Source organism: Cnephaeus nilssonii (genome assembly GCF_951640355.1).
Source record: "Cnephaeus nilssonii genome assembly, chromosome: 6".
Classification (NCBI taxonomy): domain Eukaryota; kingdom Metazoa; phylum Chordata; class Mammalia; order Chiroptera; family Vespertilionidae; genus Cnephaeus; species Cnephaeus nilssonii.
Genome location: NC_137077.1, coordinates 60,032,601 through 60,048,454, shown reverse-complemented (window position 1 = coordinate 60,048,454; position 15,854 = coordinate 60,032,601). Strand labels below are relative to the sequence as shown.

The following is a 15,854-nucleotide window of genomic DNA, read 5'->3' as shown; positions in this document are numbered from 1 at the left end:
ATTATTGACAGGCATGCTGCTACTTTACAGATGAGGAACTTGAGGCTTAAAGAGGTGCCATGACTTGCCCAAGATAACACAGCACTGATGTAACTCAAGCTGTCTTAATACAGCTACTTGCGGTCAATCGTCAATTAATTAAGAATACACACACCCGCCGAAACCGGTTTGGCTCAGTGGATAGAGCGTCGGCCTGCGGACTCAGGGGTCCCAGGTTCGATTCCGGTCAAGGGCATGTACCTTGGTTGCGGGCACACCCCCAGTGGGGGGTGTGCAAGAGGCAGCTGATCGGTGTTTCTCTCTCATCGATGTTTCTAACTCTCTATCCCTCTCTCTTCCTCTCTGTAAAAAAATCAATAAAATATATTTAAAAAAAAAAAGAATACACACACCCTTTAGCCCATTACAAAATCCAGTTCCCTTTCTTGGTCTCAATAGGAAGAGAGTTTTTAGCCCTCACCTCAAAAGATCAAGGTTCACGGTAATGTTACCTTTGAAACTGCACAGAACTACCTCTCTGGGAATGAATTTTAAGTTGATTTGCTGATACAGATGCTAGGTTTGCCTTTTTGACAAGTATTCCCCTTTCCCTACATGACCTACCTCCCAATCCTCTCCACCAAATGGCAGGAATAACCACCCTTTGGGTACAGTTCATAGAACAAATTTCCTCCAGCGGAGACCATCAGGACAGCCAAGGATCAGAGCCCACCTCGCACAGCAGCCCCACCCTCTTTCCAACCGCACAGGTCACATGTCGCCACTGCTGGTCATCAGCGAGAGCAGGAGAGCAGCATTCTACCTGCACCGGGATCTACAAGGGCAGGATCTTTCCCCCAAAGGAAAACTGGCAAAAACAAAACAATCCACAACAAACAGAAACAGACCTTTACGTGGGCAAAAGTAACATTGTTTCTTTAAGCCACCTACATAATATTTATATTTTCATAGCTGGGAAATCACTAACTACAGTCGAGGACCCCTGCCTGAATTCACCTCTGCCGCGCCACTGAACGTGGATCTGCTTAAGGCCTAAACCGATAAAACTTCTGTTGGTTTCATTTCTCGTCTAAAACCTTCCACTGAAATTAGAGTCCGAGAAATCAACTGAATTTTAGTTCCTTTTGAATGCTCTATTAACTGTAAAACACTAGGGAAAATTAATTTCATTTTAGTGTTGGTATTTCCCCTCCTCCCTAATACGTGTAGCTATGTGGTTTTCTGTTTTCTTAAAATTTTTTTGGTTTTTGTTTGTTATGTTGTTTGAGAACTATATCATATACACATAAACTTCTATGCCTTACCTGGCAAAATAGCGAAAAATAATCCTCAAAACAAGCATTTGTGGGAAATTTTCAGAGTAAGTTTGAGTTGTCTAAGACTAGAATGATTAAGGAAGACTCATAATCTATCTAAAGTCAGAAATAACTTCATATCTTTTTAAAAGATTCGCTTAATGAAACGACTCTGTAACGAGGAACAAACTAAATCAGGGCAAACTAGGAGTTAATCAGAGGAAGAGAAATTAAGCAACAATTTTCATCAGAGGCAAGCCTTCAAGTAGACAGCGCTGCCAGAGTCCATCTACTTGCAATTTTTCAACAAAAGACAATAAGCTGGTAAGTAAATAGTATAAATATCCTCTTTGGTAGGTGGGGATTTTAGTTGTTTGTCCTACCATCCTAGTCTAACTTAGAAGATAATTTAGGTTCCTCCTAATTCTGCTGTGGTGGTTGGGAAACTTGCACTAAATGGACTGAAATTCAAAGATAAACAGGCACTTCCAGTCACCCTTCTCCTACACGCTTAGTAAGAGACATATCACCCAGCTCCCCACCCTCGGTATCCCATGGTGTATCTCACAGGACGCTGATGCTTCCTTAGCAATGCCTTTAACACGTATTTTGTTCCTTGTTTCAGTGATGTCAGCCTGAAACACAATCTAAGGTATTTCAAAATGCCAGAATATGTGTCTTTGGTACAAACAGAGTGAGCAAAAAAATAACCTGAAGTTCAGCTGACCGCAAAAAGGAGAAGCATCTACCGAGCTAAACATGTATGCATAGGACTTAAGAGCAATGCGCTCTCAGGACTTCCGCCTCCCTCACGGACACATGGTCAAGGCCATGCATGAACAATGCTCACACCAAGAAGCCCCACTCGGAATTAGAAAACATATTATATTCACTATTAATTAAAGGAATGCAAATTAAATAACCTAGAGATAGATGCCTTTACAAAGTGTTCCCCTCTATTTTAATGACTACATCCAGTGGAGCTAAGGGCGAACTGCATGAAACTAGTTAAAAATGTAGCCCTAGCCGAAACCGGTGTGGCTCAGTGGATAGAGCGTCGGCCAGCGGACTGAGGGGTCCCGGGTTCGATTCCGGTCAAGGGCATGTACCTTGGTTGCGGGCACATCCCCAGTAGGGGTTGTGCAAGAGGCAGCTGATCGATGTTTCTCTCTCATCGATGTTTCTAACTCTCTATCCCTCTCTCTTCCTCTCTGTAAAAAAAGCAATAAAATATATTTTTTAAAAAATGTAGCCCTAAAGCCATAAAAATGGTCATACCCTCCTGCTCAATAAAATTCCATTTTGTACATCTGTCCTAAAAAATTAACCCATAATGGAAAAGATTTCTTACTCTATGTTTATTACAGTAGCAAAAATTAGAAACATCCAAGTTTTCCAATATTTGGGGAATAATGCCTATTGAGAAAATACAATGTGCACCTGAAAATGAGAGGTGACATCATACAGCAACACCTCATGTTCACAGTGGCATTATTCACAATAGCCAAAAGGGGGCAGCAATTCAAATGTTCACTGACTGACAAATGGATAAACAAAATGTGTTACATGCATACAATGGAATATTAATCAGACTTAATTACAGGAAGGAAATTATGACATCTACTACGACATGGACAAGCCATGAGTGAAATAAGCCAGTTACAAAAAGACCAACACTGTATGATTTCACTTGTTTTAGATGACTAGAATAGTTAAACTCATAGCAACAGAAAATAGAATGGTAGTTGCCAACAGCAGGGTGGGAGAGAAATGGAGAATTGTTTAATGGGTAGTTTCAAGTTTTTCAAGATGAAAAGATTCTGAAGATTGGATGTACAACCGTATAAATTTACTTAACCCTACTGAACTGTACACTTAAAAATGGTTAAGTGGCAAATTTTCTTATGTATATTATGTTATGCATATACACCAGTGATATGTACCAGTACAGTACGATTATATTCATGTAAAACAGACCAAGAAAAAAAAAACCTAGGAAACAATTCTGCAAAATTGTATTTGGATTAGGATAGTAAGATAATGGACAATTTCCCCCCCACCCCCAAACTCTGTGATGTGACTTTTATAGCACTCTTATTATTTTAAAAACTTTTAAGAACATATTTCTCTAACTACCCAAATCCCAAAGCTTAAAGTCCCTCCAGAAAAAAAAAGGCATGCTTATGAGAAATTACTCAATTTTTTAGCATATTACTAAAAATTACTCAAAATTTTTAGCAAAAAAGATGGGAGCCAAATTTTTGACTAAGGTCTTGCTCTTTACAACAGATGAGAGATTATCTAAATTGACTACTCACTAAGCTCCAAGAGAGCACGTTTCAATCTGTTTGGTTCGCCAAATCCCTAGCACCAGTCTGAACACTGTGATATTCAATAGACTTGGGAAATGAATTTAGAAAACTACCTTCACAATCTTAACACACACACCAACCAGCATTAACTTCATGAAAACACTTTGCTGATTACATTCTAAATCTCTAAATCCGAGATCTTCTAAATCTATTCTTCTGGTCTCCAATTCATCCTTTTTGGTCCTCTAATTATCTCACTTTGTTTAGCATCTGGAAAAAGAACTGAGTGCTGCAATATATAATTAGTAAATTATTCTTAGCTGACAGAATCATGTACCAGCAGTAAGCAATTACAGGCCATAAAATGCATATTCCTCTTGCTGTTTTAATACTCTACGACATAATGAGCCCTATTCTCTGTAAACTGAGGGCGAAGTTGCGGTTTGAATGTAGAATAGTTTTATCCTTCAGCTCAACGTGAAAAAACAGGGAAGTTCCCCACACACGTTTCACAACCCCAAAATGCTGCTATGTGTTATCCAAGATAGGCTGAGAAGACACCCTTCCCAATAGCAAAGGGCAAGTTCCCTTTCACAAAGAAAAATCAAACCCCTCCAAGCCAGCCATCTAGATGATGGAGATTCAAACCCCTAATAGCAAGAGCTAGCAGCTCTGCCTTAGCAAACTGATGTCCAACAGAAATATGTTAGCCACCTATGCAAGTTCTAATTTTCTAATAGCCACGTTAAAAAATAAACAGGTAAAAATTCATTTTACTTAACTCAATATATCCAAAATATTGTAATTTCAACATGTAATCAATATTTAGAATTATTGTGATATAGTATATATTCTCTTTCCTTTGTCCTGGGAATCCAGTGTGCATTTCAAACTTACAGCACACTACTCTATTTAGGCCAGCCATACTTCAAGTGTGCAACCGCCACGTATGTCTATTATCTACCATATTGGACAGCATAGCTTTAGCATGATGGTCACTTCTATTTCAGAATCACTTGTAACATTTTTACATGTAATTCACATTTTAATCATTTAAAAAAAATTTTATTGATTTCAGAGAGGAAGGGAGAGGGAAAGAGGGCTAGAAACATCAATGATGAGAGAGAATCACCGACTGGCTGCCTCCTGCACTCCCCCTGCTGGGGATTGAGCCTGCAACCTGGGCATGTGCCCCGAATGGGAATCGAACTGTGACCTCCTGGTTCAGAGGTCAACGCTCAACCACGGAGCCATGCCGGCTGGGCATTAATCCTTTTTTTTTTTTTTTTAATATATTTTATTGATTTTTTTACAGAGAGGAAGGGAGAGGGATAGAGAGTTAGAAACATCGATGATGAGAGAGAAACACCTATCACTGCCTCCTGCACACCCCCTACTGGGATGTGCCCGCAATCAAGGTACATGCCCTTGACCGGAATCGAACCTGGGACCTTTGAGTCCGCAGGCCAACGCTCTATCCACTGAGCCAAACCGGTTTCGGCAATCCTTTTTTTTTTTTTACATCCTCTGACATCCTTCTTATTGCATCTCTGTCCCTCTCCAATAAAAAAAAAAAAATTAACAAGAAGAAAAAAACACCCTATTTGACTAGCCACTCAGCCAAACCAGAACTAACTGAACTATTAAGAGAAACCTGGGCAGTTAACTCGTTCAAGAGTTTGGTAAACTCTGCTTAGACTTTTAACTGTTTAATGCATTTTATGTCCTTGAGCACGATTATGTTTCTGTTGGAGCAGCCATCTACAGTTTTGGGCAGGTGTCAGGGAAATGTGATTAGTTTTTCAGGGATACACTTCTCAGTCAACATTTCCACACCACACTCTACCAATGGGTGTGCTCCTGAAAAATTGTGAGCAGTGAAAAGTTTCCTTTCCACTAAAGGAACAAGTTCTTTAAAGGAAAATTAGAGAGATGTGTTGTCTATTTAATAAGCTTTTAAAAAATATTACTAAATGAGACCAGAACCTCGTTTTGTTCACTGCTCTATTCCCAGAGCCAAGCTTATGTGTGTGAGGCACAGAGAAAGCACTCAAAAAATTGCTGAATGCACGAATGAATGATGGGTTTTCTTAAAATAAGGGGGACGTATACAGTGATTTATACAGAGTGGCCAGGTTATTATAATCTCTGAACGCATAATAATCTGGCCACTCAGTGTGTGTGTGTGTGTGTGTGTGTGTGTGTGTGTGTGTATATCTCCTATCTAATAAAAGAGTAATATGCAAATTGACCATCGCTCCAACACACAAGATGGCTGCCCCCATGTGGTCAAAGATGGCTGACCCATGTGGACACAAGATGGCCAGCAGGAGAGGGCAGTTGGGTGCGATCAAGCCTGCAGGGGAGGGCAGTTAGTGGTGACCAGGCCGGCAGAGGAGGGAAGTTGGGGCTGACCGGGCCTGCAGGGAAGGGCAGTTGGGGGGGACCCAGGGAAGGGCAGTTGGGGGGGACCCAGGCCTGCAGGTGAGAGCAGTTGGGGGGACCCGGCCTGCAGGGGAGGGCAGTTAGGGGCAAACAAGCTGGCAGGGGAGCAGTTAGGCATCAATCAGGCTGGCAGGGGAGTGGTTAGGGGGTGATCAGGCTGGCAGGCAGAAGCGGTTAGGGGCAATCAGGAAGGAAGGCAGATGAGCAGTTGGGAGCCAGCAGTCCTGGATTGTGAGAGGGATGTCCTACTGGGATCGGGCCTAAACGGGCAGTCGGACATCCCTCGAGGGGTCCCAGATTGGAGAGGGTGCAGGCTGGGCTGAGGGACACACCACCGTGCATGAATTTCCTGCACCGGGCCTCTAGTGTGTGTGTGTGTGTGTGTGTGTGTGTGTGTGTGTGTGTGTGTGTGTATGTACACACACACACACACACACACACACTAGAGGCCCGGTGCATGAATTCATGCATGGGTGGGGTCTGGCCAGGGGGAGGGGACATGGGCGGTTGGCCGGCCTGCCTGCTGGTCAAACTCCTGGTCGAGGGGACAATTTGCATATTAGCCTTTTATTATATAGGATATACACTGAGTGGTCAGATTATTATGCGTTCAGAGATCATAATAGTCTGGCCACTCAGTGTATCTAACTAGTAATAACATCACCAATATCAACCATTTTTATTTTGTTTGTTTGTTTTTTGTTAATACTCACCTGAGAATATTTTTCCATTGATTTTTAGAGAGAGTGGAAGGGAGAGGGAGAGACAGAGAGAGAAAAACATCACTGTGAGAGAGACACATCGATTGGTTGTCTCCTGCACGTGCCCCCGCCAGGGCCGGGGATCAAGCCTGCAACCAAGGTACATGTCCTTGACGGGAATCAAACCTGGGACCCGTCAGTCCACAGGCTGACACTCTATCCACTGAGCCAAAGTGACTAGGGCTCATCCATTTTTAAATGACTACTACATGTATGGTACTGTGGAGACTTAGGATCTACTTGGGAGATACACAAAATTGTGTACAACTGGGTATAAAGGAAAATTAAGAGTACCGAGTATGTACTTTTAATAATGAGTAGGCTTTCATTTGCCTACTAAGGACCAGACATTTATTTTATGTGTTGTTATACATGCTAGTCTCAATCCTCATTAAAGAAAATATAACAACAAATTATCATTTTTGCTTTGAAGGAAAAGAGCAGAGGGCGTTATGAAGCAAGAGGTGCTTTGGGCTGGTGGTTCAGGAAGAATTCTCTGAGAAGGCATTATGTAGGTTGACATGCGAAGGTAAAGTTAGGGAAGCAATTTCAGGTCCAGGTTCTGTGATGCGGGAATAACATGGATTCAGAAAGGAACCGAGAGAAAGCTAATATTGACTATAGAGTCCTCATTACATGCTATTACTTAAAAGTGGTTGCATCAGAGAGCGGGGCCTTGTAATACAGGCAGTGTTTGCTTAGCAAGAATAAATCCTCCTAGAAAAAAGACTCGACCCTGTTTTGTGAAACAAGATCAAGTATGCATTGCTTGCTTAAGGACAGCAGGAACCATCTGCCTTGAGACCTTTAAAGACTTCCCTCAGATGGGTCGATTTACTTTGAGAGATGAGGGTAAGACCATTGCAATTGGAAAAGTTCTGAAACTGGTTCCAGAGAAAGACTAAGCATTTTCTTGATGACCCTGCACAATACTGTGAGGAAAATTGACTGCAAAAGCCTACTTCACACTGCCTTCTTTTATTTTCTGCCCATTGACAAACTCTGCCCATATTTTGCAAAGACAAAAGTCATAGCAAAAGTCCACATTATGTCAGCTTTCTCATATTGAGACTCTGCTATGCCACTGTTGAATTTTTCCCAGTATTTTTTTCTTCCCCTCTCAAACTGCTTCCTTGGACAGATTTGGCAATAGCTTTGTAAGTGATGTGGACATAATTGCCTACAATAATGAAAACCATATAGAAATTTTTTAATTTTTCATTTTCCTCTTAGGCATACATAGTCTCCCCCCCCCCCCCCCCCGCAAGCAGATCATTCTGAGTGTGCGAGTATGTGTGCACATGTTACAAAGACAACTACCATGTTAATAAAATATTCTATTTTAAACACACACACACCCCAAAAAAGAGAATAAATCCTCCTACTAGACAATGTACAGGGATGGCCAAAAAAGTTGCTCATATGGAAAATAATACAATATTTAAATAATAATACAAGAATAAACTGTTTCGAGTACTCACAACTGTAAAGCTACTTCTGCCCACCCATATATACATTAGCTCTTCAATGAGACAAGGACGCAAACAGGCTGAGTTAGCTAAGACAAGACATTTAATTAAATGAGCAGCTCCTCGGCATGCATCTATCATATATCCCATTTGGGTCTTCTCTGAAGAGGGGCCGGCTGGCTAATGGCCTTGGGTCAAATTAGAAGTGAAAGGCAAGCCTCAAACTGGGGCCTGTATCAAAAGACAGCCACTTTACGTGGGAAGCTGGGGGTAAGCTAGAGCTGCTTGCTCAGGGCTAGGAAGAGTTGGTGATCAAGCCACAATACAAAGCATTTGGTCAGCCTCATTTTTTTCTCCCAGAAAATGAATGTTTAAAGTTATGACATACACTGACTGCCAAAGGAAGTCTAAAAAGAATAACCACATTATTAGATATTTTTAGCTTTTCTTTTCATAAATATTTTGTGTCACTGCTTTCCAAATAATTCTAAGTCTTCCGAGTTAGCCAGAAGAAAAAAAAAAAAAAAAACGGAGTAAAGAGTGTGTTGTTCATATATGAGGATATATGCATCGGTGACTAATTTTCTTTTGAAATTCAGTTAAAGGATGAGTCTTTGTGTGTCCTGCTCACACAAACGCAAAACTCCAATGGGTCAATACTGGGTAAGAACAGGATATACCAGGCATGAAGACGAGATGTGTAAATCATCATGCACCAGGCAAAGGACTGTTGGGAATGTTTACATTCAATAACATAGGAATTAACCCATTTCAGATGGAAAGATACAACACACAGACTAAAAGTAAAGGGATAGAAGAAGATATTTCATGCAAATGGAAACAGAAAAAGAAAAAAAAGCTGGGGTAGCAATACTTATATCAGACTAAACAGACTTTAAAACAAAGGCTAGCCCAGCCAGCATGGCTTGGTGGTTGAGCTTCGACCTATGAACCAGGAGGTCCCGGGTTTGATTCCAGTCAAAGGCACATGCCCAGGTTGTGGGCTGGGTCCTCAGTATGGGGCGTGAAGGAGGCAGCTGGTCAATGATTCCCTCTCATCATTGATGTTTCTCTCCCTCTCCTTCTCCCTTCCTTTCTGAAATCAATAAAAATATACTTAAAAAACAAACAACAACAAAGACTATATTTAACAAGAGACAAAGAATGACATTTTATAATGATAAAGGGATCAACCCAACAGGAGGCTATAACATTTATGCGCCCAACGTAGGATTATCTCAATATATAAACCAAATACTGACGGACAAAAAGGGAGAGATTGGTAGTAATAGTCATGGTAGGGAACTTTTAACACCCCACTGACATCAATAGGCAGATGATCCAGACAGAAAATCAACAAGGAGACAGTGGCCTTAAATGACACATTAGATCAGATTTCATTTCTATTTTTAGAACATTTCACTCCAAAGCAACAGAATATACATTCTTCTAAACCACACATGGAACATTTTCCAGAACAGACCACATGTTAGGCCACAAAACAAGTCTCAACAAATTTAAAGAGGACTGAAATCATATCAAGCATATTCTCCAATCACAATGGTATAAAACTAGAAATCAATTCCAAGAAAAAAACCTGAAAAGCACATACACAGGAGGCTAAATAATATGCTACTATACAATCAACAGATTAACAACAAGATCAAGAAAGCAATAAAAACATACCTTGAGACAAATGTAAATGAAAACACAACAGCACAAAAATCTGAGACACAGCCAAAGCAGTTCTAAGAGAAAAATTCATAGCCTACCTCAAGAAACAAAAAAAACAACTCTCAAATAAACAATCTATCCTAAAAACCTAAAGGAGCTAGAAAAAGAACAAATAAAGCCTAAAATGACTATAAGGAAGGAAATAAAGACCAGAGTGAAAATAAAACAACAGAGCCTAAAAAAGAATACAAATGACTGATGGAACCAAAAGCTGGTTCATTGAAAAGACAAACAAAACTGATAAACCTTTAACTAGACTCATTAAGAAAACAAGAGAGGACCCAAATAAGCAAAATTACAAATGAAAAAAAAATTATTATAATCTAGGGATTAAAAAGTTAGTATAGCCAAAATACTTTTGATGTTGTAAAACAGTGGTCGGCAAACTCATTAGTCAACAGAGCCAAATATCAACAGTACAACGATTGAAATTTCTTTTGAGAGCCAAATTTTTTAAACTTAAACTTCTTCTAACGCCACTTCTTCAAAATAGACTCGCCCAGGCGTGGTATTTTGTGAAAGAGCCACACTCAAGGGGCCAAAGAGCCGCATGTGGCTCGAGAGCCATGGTTTGCCGACCACTGTTGTAAAACATCAAAACTATTACCAAAACTTCTAATGGAGCCCTGGCCGGTGTGGCTCAGTGGGTTGAGTGTCTTCCTGTGCACCAACAGGTCACCAATTCAATCCCTGGTCAGGGCACATGCCCACGTTGCAGGTTCGGTCCAGGTTGGGGCACATACGGGAAACAACCGATTAATATTTCTCTCTCACATCAATGTCTCTCTCTCTCTCTCTCTCCCCCTCTCTAAATTCAATAAAAAACATTTTTTTTTAAAGTGAGTGGAAAAAATAGATAAATAAAAAGTGAGAGAGGGGCCCACCCCTGGCCAGATAGCTCAGTTGGTTATAGCGTCCTGATACACCAAGGTTGTGGGTTCGATCCCCAGTCAGGGCACAAACGAGGGCTAACCAATGAATGCATAAATAAGTGGAACAATAAAAATAGATGTTTTTCTTTCTATATAATCAATTTTTTTAAAAGTGTGAGTGATTCAGAGGGCTATTTCAAGTTTTTCAAAACCTCTTGGGTAGGGGGAGGTGGGAGAGGGTAAAGGGGATAAATGATGGAAGGAAATCTGACTTTGGAAAGTCAATACAAAATACTGCTGATGTATCACAGAATTGTATACCTGAAACCTAAATAATTTTATTCAATACATTTTTTAAATAAAATATAATTTGGAGACAAATTTTTAATTCAATTACACTGTAAAAAAAAAAAGAAAAAGAAAAAGATCTCTTTACTATTCTACTTCTAAAGCAAAAACAAGTGTCTCATTTCCTTATTCCCATTAACTACCAAAGGCTTAGGGAGAAAAGTGATCACCTTAGATATGGAGTAAGATGTGCTCCAACAGATTAATAATTGTGATCAATTTCTATTCTTGGACGTCTAAATGTGTCCTGTAGTTTGATTTTGTTGGAAACTCAGAAAATGATGAATTACAGAACTGCCCACATTCTTGTTTCTGCTTGAAACAACAATAGAGTGTACCCACAAGTATGAATTACCAACACTGTAACGAAGATGCATGCAGAAAAGGAGGGGGTCAACATCTTAAGAAACACCTAAATTATAGATGTCCATTTTTGCAAAGGGGAAATTCAAAAATTTTAAATTATTTTTATAGCCAAGAAGTAACAAAAAGCAAAGTGGAATTTGTGTCCGAAAACATGACTTCCAGTCTTTCCCCTAAATGTGGCCCCTTAGTCAAATCAATTAACAAGGCCTTACTTTTCATTACTCCAGATGATCCTTGGGAGAATCTTAAGATAGGATCTTTAAACCCTCGAAGAGCCCATTATTATCAAACCGGAAAAGCACTCATTCATTCAACTAATACTGCATTCAATGACCAACCACTGTGTGTCCGGTACTGACTGGGACTCTGTGAATACAGTAATAAATGTAGCATTCAAACGGCCACAAACAGGCTATATGTTCATTCCCTTTACATCCTTCCTACTGGTTTTTAACCCTTTTCCATTTCCATTAAAAAAAAAAAAAAGAGGATTACCAACATAAAATAAGAAATAAAATGGTAAGCAGTTGCTTTATATCTGTAAAATTTTTGTTATTGTTGGAGACAGAAAAAAAGTTGGGCTTGTTCCTTTGCCTGGCGAGAGAAGAAAGACATTTCTCACCCTCTCCCCCGTCCTCCCCATCCTGCTTTTACCACAGACATCTTGCTTTCTCTGGATATTTTCAGGAGTTCTAAAGCTACATGTTCTGGCTTTTACACCAGGTGATTCAGCACCAAAAAAAATCATTATTATCGATAATAGATCCCTCTAGCAACACCTCTCTTTCCAACTCTCTAGAGAAAAGAAAAATTTCACTATACACTTTGTCAGAATGCTTACCTTATTCCTATAATTCCAAGTTAGCTAAAATGAAAAAGGCTTATCTAACCTTAGGTAAAAAATGTTCTATATTGAGTGCCTTGCTTTATAAAGTTTACTTCCATAACTTCCAGATCTTATCAGGAATTTAACAGACAACCAATTCTTTAAACTAAAGTACCTACTAAAATTCAGAGTTTAGAACATTTTCTACACCTGGCAAATAAGTCCTATAACTCAGCACACTTTGCATGTGTCATGTTAGAAGGGGAAATACATAGGCAATATAGCTTCAGAATACGCATATTAAACTCTTCAAGCAAAGAATTAGGTCTTATTGTCCTGATTTTCAGCAAAATACATGTTAATGTTGGACTAATTCTAAATGCTAAATAAGTAACATTACATGAGTATAACATATATGCTAGGTGACTATTACATAAATTATGAGTATAACACAAATATTATATTGGACTTATAAGTCCATAAAAAGTTTTTTTTTTAAATATGTATTTATTGATTTTAGGGGAAGAGGGAGAGATAGAAACACAGGTTGGCTGCCTGGTGCACACCCCCTTCTGGGACTTAAGCTCAAAACCAAGTCAGTGCATGGGACCACTCAGTGCATGGGACAATGCTCAACCAACTCAGACACACGGGCCAGGAAAAGATGTTTTTACTTTTAAAGCACCAAAGCATCTTCGCACCATTCCAACCGAGATACTTTGGCCCTTGTGAAGGAGCATCTCACACCTGCAGAACCCAAGAACCAGCAAGTTTTCTGGAGATGACTAGCTCCCTCCGGAATGGACCTGAAACCAGCACCATCTCTGACAAGCTCTAGTCCAAGTGTCAAATGGTGAGAGCAACATAAGTGGGAGGAGAAAATACAAAGTGGAGAATGAAAAGAAAGGGGAGGGCAAGAAAGAAAGAAAAAAAAGTGAAAAAAGCACAAAGAAATGCAATTCTTCCATAACCAATAGGGGGAAGAAGGGTAATTCTGATTTCCAAACTTCACAGCAAACTCTCACCATTAGAACACACTCTACTGAAAACAAGAGATCACCTGCTATGGACTGAATGTTTGTGGCCCCTCAAATGTCATAGGGTGGAGCCCTAATGGGATAGTATTTGGAGAGGGGGGCCTTTGGGAGATACTTAGGTCCTGAGGGTGGCCCCCACGACGGGTTTAGTGTCCTCATAAGAGGAAGAGAGAGAGCCCTTTGTCCATGTGAGGGGACTGTAAGAAGTCAGCTGTCTGCCAGCCAGGAAGTCCAGGAAGGAGTCCTCCCTGAGAACCCAACCACGGAGGCACCCAGATCTCCGACTTGCGGCCTCCAGAACTGTGAGAAGCAAATATTTGCTCAAGTACCTAGTCCGTGGTATTTGTTACGGCAGCCCAAGAAGACATCACTCCAAGCGACTAGTCAACAGGGCAGCCTTGAACCTTAGAAATAAAGAGGGGAGGACTTCAGGCACCAGGCTTCACTAGGATCACCTGCTACTGAGTAAGGGCACATGACTTCCCTCTTGCCCTTAAGGGCCCCGCTCCCCCTTCTTCTGGCTTGGAAGTTAAGAGGTTGAAAAGACTAACACTTCCTGACATAAAAAGAAATCTGTCCTCGGAAAGTGGTTAGAGAACCTTAAAAACTCTGGCGAGGAAACCCTAGCGCATTACACACTCGGTCCTCATCCTTGTTTCTAGTCTCCAGGACTAAGTTGGAGAGCAATGTGTGGTGCCCGCCTGTCCTTTTAAGAGCAACCGGTTTGTTCCATGACAGCCTTCTCTAATCTGATGTGCGCCGGGCTGGGTTGGCAGGGCTTCCTGGTGTGGCTCCGGGACCAGGAGGCTCAAGCGCCACACTCAGAAGTCCAGCCCCCAACGCCCCGTTTGGGGAAAGCCTCTCTGCAAAACACGGCCTCGGTCGGCGAAACCGGCCCCGGTTCCCGGACCATCTTCTCCCAAGTCCTGCTTCCCACGGCATGCCTCCTCCAAAAAAGGAAGAAGCCGGCCTAGGGCTCGGCTCCCGCCCGCTAGTATTTACCTATCACAGGAACTTGTTTGCAAAACAGATTCGAGGCACCCACAGCTTGCCTTTAACAGGAAATGGCCAACTTTGACACCCGCAACCAAGGTTTTCGTGAGCGCCTACTACCGTCGGGCCCCCCGCGTTCCTCTTCGCGCTCCCTCCCGACCCCGCGGCGCGGGGTCCGAGCCGCCGGGTCACCCTGCCACCCCCTAGCGACTACGCGGCCCTCCGAGCCGCTCAGGGGGCCGCAGGCCACCGAGCTGACCAGCCAGAGGCCCCGCGCGAGGACCTGACCGTTGACTCTGCGGGGGCGCGGAGGGCGTCCCGGGTCGCAGGGACAACTCCGGGGGTGGCCCGGGGACGCCTCCCCGCCGAGAACGGCTCCCCCGCCGCCGGCCGCCCGAGGCGGGACCGCAGAGGCCATCTGGCGCGGAAGGCAGGAGCCGGCTGGGCCTCCCCGCCCTTCCTCCTTCCCTGGCCCCGGGCGCCCCCAGCGCACGCCCGCACGCCCACAAGCACACACTCGAGCCAGAACCCCGGGATCCAAAAAGGCAGGAGCCACTGCCCCGCGGCCCCCTCCTCCCACCCGGCGAGCATCCCCGCCCCGCGCGCACACACGTGGCGTCAGGGGTCCCGCCGCCCGGGCACCCCCCGGGCGCGCCGGGCCGGGGCCGCAGCGCCGCGGCGCGCACTCACTTGCTGGCCGGCGCGGGGCTTGCCCTGGGGCGCTCTCTTGAAGAAGGAGGTCCTGGCGGTGAAGAAGAAGTCCTCGGCGTCCTCCTCCAGGCTGCTGTAGCCGCTGCTCATGCTGCTGGTCCAGGCGCGCGCCGGCCGCCTCCCCGGGGCGCAGGCGGCCAGGCCGGGGGTGCCGCGCCCGCCCGCCCCGCGAGGTTCTCGGCGCGCGGCCCCGAGCCGCCGACGGGCCGTCCTGCCGCAGCTGCGACCGCCGCTCAACCCAACCGCCCGGGCCCCTCGCGCCGCCTCCCCGCCCGGCTCCTGGCGCTGCCCGGCCTCCGAGCGCCCGGCGACCCCGCCTCCCGGGGCTCCGCCCCGCCCCCCTCTCGGGGAGGCTCCGGGCGCTCCCCCGCGCCGCCGCAGGTGGGGACGGGCGGCCGCCCCTTCCCGCGGAGTAGAAGCCGGAAAGCTCTGTGCGATGGCTGCGCGTGGTGGGGCTGGGTTCGGGGTCGTTTGCCCAACCTCCCGGAAACTGCCCGTTCCTCTGATCAGCCCGCCGCCCCCTCCCGGGGTCCCGGGGTCCCGGGGTGGCGGTGGGGATTGCCCGGCCACGGGGCCCCCAGACCCTCGGGCGTCCAGCGGCGGTCTCGCCCCGGGCTGACCTCCCGCAGCTCGCCCCTCCTGGGGGGTTGAAAGTTAGCAATGTTGAGCCGGGAGGTAACAACTG

General features: G+C 43.9%; 1 protein-coding gene across 3 annotated transcripts in view; it reads right to left on the bottom strand.

The window, feature by feature from the left end:
- The window catches only part of RASSF3 (Ras association domain family member 3), an 80,941-nt gene extending 65,470 nt beyond the window's left edge, over positions 1–15,471 (bottom strand). Inside the window, exon 1 of one of the 3 annotated variants that reach the window (XM_079773742.1) lies at positions 15,149–15,471. In XM_079773742.1, coding sequence (XP_079629868.1) covers positions 15,149–15,259 — 111 coding nt within the window. In that variant the 5' untranslated portion in view covers positions 15,260–15,471. The remainder of the gene's footprint in view (positions 1–15,148) is intronic. The other 2 variants (XM_079773743.1, XM_079773741.1) reach the window with 2 other exon arrangements.
- Between the last annotated feature and the right edge of the window lie 383 nt (positions 15,472–15,854).